General features: G+C 39.5%; 1 protein-coding gene across 1 annotated transcript in view; it reads right to left on the reverse strand.

Annotated features, from left to right (window-relative positions):
• The window catches only part of TET1 (tet methylcytosine dioxygenase 1), a gene marked incomplete at its 5' end in the record, with an annotated part of 38,072 nt that overhangs the window by 13,890 nt on the left and 18,696 nt on the right, over nucleotides 1–5,486 (reverse strand). The window contains 3 exons of the mRNA XM_009573339.1: nucleotides 1,081–1,218; nucleotides 1,688–1,777; nucleotides 5,274–5,424. Of these exons, the coding sequence (XP_009571634.1) occupies nucleotides 1,081–1,218; nucleotides 1,688–1,777; nucleotides 5,274–5,424 (379 nt within the window). The remainder of the gene's footprint in view (nucleotides 1–1,080; nucleotides 1,219–1,687; nucleotides 1,778–5,273; nucleotides 5,425–5,486) is intronic.

The raw sequence follows: 5,486 nt of genomic DNA on the forward strand, positions 1-5,486 counted from the left end.
TGCTTCCATACTTTAAAGCAACGGACATTTGCCCAACATACAAGCACACAATTAATATTAAGCAATTGTTCCAGTCATTTAATTGCTGTTACATACAAATGCTAAATGTTAAGTATATGTGTAAATGCAACGTTTTATTCAATCACAGCAACATAAGAATTCAATTTTCATTTCCTAATTTAAAAAAAAGATGTTTCTAAGCAGAGATTTTTAGATGGATTTCTTTTTTCCAGATATGCATCTTTTGATAAAGAAACTGTTCATAAATATTACCTCCACTGATGTACAAGAAGTCATCCTAGCTATTTAGAGCATTACAATGCTCTAACTACTAAAAAAACCCAGATTGTCAGTTTTATTTTATCTTTTATCATTTCTTCACAACTATGGTCTCAACTGCTAAATGATCACTTAACTGAGTAATTCCCAACTGATTTTCTCACTAGCAATCCAGCAAGGTATTTGGTACAATGACCACATCTAAAAAAACACATCTGTGGGTCTTCCTTTCATACTGAGACTTAAAGATCATAATAATCACCTGGCTCCACCTTCTACCCCATGGTATCATACCCTCTACTTTCTGACGAGTAACTATATGAACACGAAGCCTGGTAAGTGCACAGTGCAAGAAAAAGTGAATTGATGAGAACTGAGCCTCGGGGAGATAAATTAATAATGAGTTTGTTTTAGTTCTTCCTCTACAGAAGTCCATACAACTCCTCGGTTAGACAATTATTTGCCTTTGAACATCAAACCTCTACTGTGAATAGCTTATCTGTCCTATGGCCAGTCCTCTCCAAGGGGCTTGGATGTCTTAAAAGAATTAAGGTATTTTGTAGGAAGGATCACTCCCATACCTTTCTTGATCTGTTCTGTAATACGATGCACTTATGTCCTCTGTAGACCAGTAATGAATAGATGCAAATAACATGGGAATTTATAAATAGGAACATGCAGTTAATGTCATAACACCTTCAAAAACTTCATGCAAATGTACCCACTAAATCAAGCAGCATTTTAAAACACACAGTAATCACAACAGTAAAGAGTACAAATGAGAAAATCCTATGTACATACCACAGTGCTTCCATTGTGCATGTTATGTGTGTCCTTATGGGCGTGGGCACAGAAATCTATGCAAGCTGTTACACCAGAGAAAGGCCTACCGTCCTTGGATCCAAGCCGACAGTCCGGGCCCATGTGTTCGTTCTCCACCTAAAAGTAAAATAAACTACAGGTACTTGGGACTGAAAGTGAGCGACTGGGAACCCCATGAGGCACAACTGCACTTGAGACAGAATAAACGCAGCCACTAAGAATGATCGGAAAGCATGTATTTTCCTATGAAACATGCAACACTTAGGACTGGATGCCAATGAGATAATCAGCTCAGCCACAGTCAAAATGTCTTTAAATAATAAAAACATTTTATTTATGGTATTATCTGTAAGCCTTTTACATATGCACAGCTCAGGGCATAACTTAACCATCAGCTGAAATAAGAAAGGTGCAGTATTTTAAAACTAACCAAATAAAGCAACCACTGTAAGTAAACAAGGGGATTCACCACATCTGTGAGCTCTGCAGCTCCTACCCCTGAACATACTTTGGGGTTTCATCTTGTCTTCAAGCGACGCTGCCTGTTCAAAGCTACAGCTACACTAGCCGAATGTCACAGACCTACCTGGTTCTGGAAGGCTTCAGGAGCAAGCTTTTTATAAACCGGAGCCACATCAGTAGCTAAAGTTTGCAAATTATTTTCAAGAAGTTCCTCCTGCAGAGAAAGGCAAGATTTAGAGCGCTGTAATTTCCTTTAAAAGAATCTAATCCAGTTTAGAGATGCCTGACAAGTTAGCCTCTATCGTATATTTTATTAATCTGACTTCTGTTCTGCTGCCCTTTGTCATCAACCATAAATAAGCCTACTTTTCCATGACTAAAATACCACAATTGTTAAATATAAGTCAACGAAATAACAATGGAGGATATCTGCTAGGGCAAAGAAACCCAACACACGAGGAACTAATTTCTGCATCATTTTCCCCTTCCGATACATAGACAGTCAAGGAATGAGGTACGTTCCACAAAAAATAGAGAAGTAACACCTAGGAGAGAATAATTATACCACATGCTGAGTGGAGATGGAACCCCAGGTCGTCTTTTAGTGTTTTTCTTATGGGGCCTTAATTTATGTCGATACAGCCCTGCTAAAAGAATCCTAGGTTTCCACTTTCTTTTTCTTTTAATCGTATGAGTAACTCCCGCTAGCATTTAACATTAATTTCAGCTCTTAGGGGAAGAGGGGTATTTCTAACATTGCAACAGAACTCTTATCAGGAACATTTGATAAATATTTTGTCCTTTGGAAGTGCAAAACTCAGGACTTTATGTGGAACTAGCTAGGTGGGCTTCTATGGCAGTGTAACATTTAAGCTCTTATTTACAGAAACAATCCCTAAATTCTTTTCCTAAATTTTTGCTTTACCAGGAAAAATCACCAATCAACTGGGGAAGAAAAGGGTGGTGACATACTCCCTACTTTGTTTTCCTCCAAGGGCCAGGCTTTGAGAGACAACTGCAGCTTCAGTTTTGCATACTGTAGAGTGGCAAAAAATAACAGCTTATTTTATTTTGTTTAAAAAAAAAAGCCACAAACCACTTATCACCATATATTGTAAACACCAATGTATATAAACATATAAGGATACGTTCACATTTTTCAATGTGATGTTACATTACAAAATTATACTGTATTCTTAACTCATACTATAGCCAGTTTATCAACTGTTGATTGCTACCGCAAGTTTTTCTGTACTAACTGCATTGAAGGTAATGCATCCTTAATTATCTATCCTACGTACTATTCTTACCTAGGTATATTACACCCTTAACCTCATCTCACTCCATCCAGTGCCTCAAATGATCCAAATCTTTCTGGACTTCGAACTATCTTCTTCTTAATTTGCTATACCTCCTAGCTTTATGTCATCTGCAAAATCATCAATATCCAGTATTTAGCTAAAAGAAGTATCTGCTAGAAAAATTAATGACAAAACCAAATGCAGAGAAACATTATTTACCAGTAATTTCACTTGAGGTGCACTGACAACCTGCATGCACACTGCAAGTGCCTGAGCACCGCTGTCGCCTACAGCTGGAGGCTCTTTGCACAGCGGTAGGCTAAGGGTGCACGTGCTTCCCTTGCAGGCACACACGGTTACGGAGTACCGGCGTGCTGTGCAACCCTCATCCCCCCTCAGCTGCAGAATCCAAGGAGGCTTTAAAACAACTTCCACGGAAGAGGAGAAATAAGGGAATGCACTTTCAGATCACGCATCTAGAAAATGTCCTGGTTAAGTAATCTTCTCTTTTAGGCAACTGGTTTTACACTGTGGTAGAAGGCATTCTCCTCCAAAAATTTACAGGTTACCTGTCAAGTGAACAGGCAATGCCAGACAGCTCTCAGGAGTGGGGTACCATTTCTAGACACTGCTGTGAACGCCATGTGCTTGACTAAGTGTCGGAACGGAGCTCAGGGTGGCCATTTCACAGACTCAGAGGAAGTAATGCCACCAACAGAGCTTGCAGTCGCACAGCGCGTATTCTGATCAAAGATCTATTTGAGCTCTCTCATAAGAGATCTGGCACAGCCTAGTATTTTATTAGACAGGACGTATAAAGGTTGCTGCCTTTGTTGATTCCCCAGCTAACGGTATGAAAAACATTAGAAACCTACAGAGAAAACACAGGCGTAGAACATTCCACGCACAGCCTTACACAGGGGGAGAACCTAAAAACACAGGATCACAGAGAACAGAAAAGGACAAAGGAGAAGGAACAGGAGTCCTAAAATGAAAGAATGCCCAATAAATATGTTTTTCTATAAATTGAAAATTCATAAAACAAATTCCCTCTTGAGACAAGCAGGGCTTTTTTCAGCTTGTACTGCCTTAGTCATGTATTCAGTGAGAAGAAGGGCAGAAGGGCCGTGTGTGCTCTATTCTGCTGAGGCAGAAGTTCCCCACTCTAAGCGCTAACGAAGTTTGTGAATACCCACAATGCGAGCGGGCAGCACAACTCAAAGGAGATTTGAGGGTTTTGCATTCATGCACATAGGCATAAAAGATGCTTCATCAACTCTTTCAGAAAAAAATAGGACTTGGGAGGAATATCCAGCTCCAGTCAATCAACTGACATCTCTCTCTTCCAAGAAACAGTTACTGTTTCACATTGTGTGTACATACGCATGTGTACACCACACCTTAAAAAATGCACGAATACCTCTGCTATTTCCTGACTTCAGCCAGCCAGGTCTTTTCTGTAGCTGGCAGCAGTGGAGTTCAGGAGCCGAGAAAGATTATCGGCAGGGTAACCCAAACGGAGAACTAGGTAACTGACTGCCCTATAGCATATGTCTCTTAAAGCACGCCAGACGTGCTAGTAAAGACGTGATACTTTTATCTAGGAGTTCCACAGGGAAGAGACATCTACAGTCAGAACAAAAGGCACTTTCGAGTTATCCCGAGGAATGTATGCTCATCAGGCAGCGGTTATCAGTTTCAGTTTATAACACCTTCACTCCTTCTTCATGGAAATATTTCCAATGTAGAAACTGAATTTGGTTGGTTTTTTTTAGAGGTGCATTACTTCACATAATCCATCACCGTATTTTCTGCGTTATCTCAGCTTTATGTCATCACTAACACTCATAAGCAGCAATTACATATCATTTCACTGCATCATATTTTAGTGTATTCATTCCTTCAAGAGTGTTTAAAAAACATCCTGTCCACAGAAAAAACAGTTTATTCTAGATGGCAGACAGAAGACCAGGTTGTCAGCTGGTCAGACAGCAGTGCGAAAGCAGTGCAACCCAAGGTACAAAATTTTCTATGACAAGGCAAAAGGACTGAATCTCTGAGGTGCAGCCGTGGTGCTTAGAAAAACCTTTAGCTGTATTTTATACTTACAAAGAATTAACATTTCATACAGAGTTACACAGTGGAGCTAAATATGCATACAGAGAAGCATTTAAGGATAATTTTAGGGTATTTAAAGACATAGTAAACAACACTGAGTTTTCATACAGTGGAAAAATTATAAATACTACAGTTACAAAACATTTAATCGGGTGCCTGTGTGATAAGCTATGCATACATGTGTGAGAGAGAAGGGGTGGATATCCATAGATTTCATTTCTAGTTCTGAAAATCATCTGAATAAGTATTTGGAGGAAAACAAAACAATAAAATAAATAAAATAAATCTTACTTGTTTAGGGTCATCAGTGAGAAGCCTGAATTTCCTGGGGTTTTTGCTTCTGGCAAACTTACAGCCATTGAAATACATACTCCATGAACAGCCAAATGAGAATGACGCTCCACAAGTTTCTGGATCAAGTCCTTGACATGCACAAGTACGACTATGAAAGGAAATAAAGACACATCAAGTCAGCTGACAACGCAGCTCCCCCCCCCCCCCCCC

Source organism: Fulmarus glacialis, unplaced genomic scaffold (genome assembly GCF_000690835.1).
Source record: "Fulmarus glacialis isolate BGI_N327 unplaced genomic scaffold, ASM69083v1 scaffold7252, whole genome shotgun sequence".
Lineage (NCBI taxonomy): Eukaryota > Metazoa > Chordata > Aves > Procellariiformes > Procellariidae > Fulmarus > Fulmarus glacialis.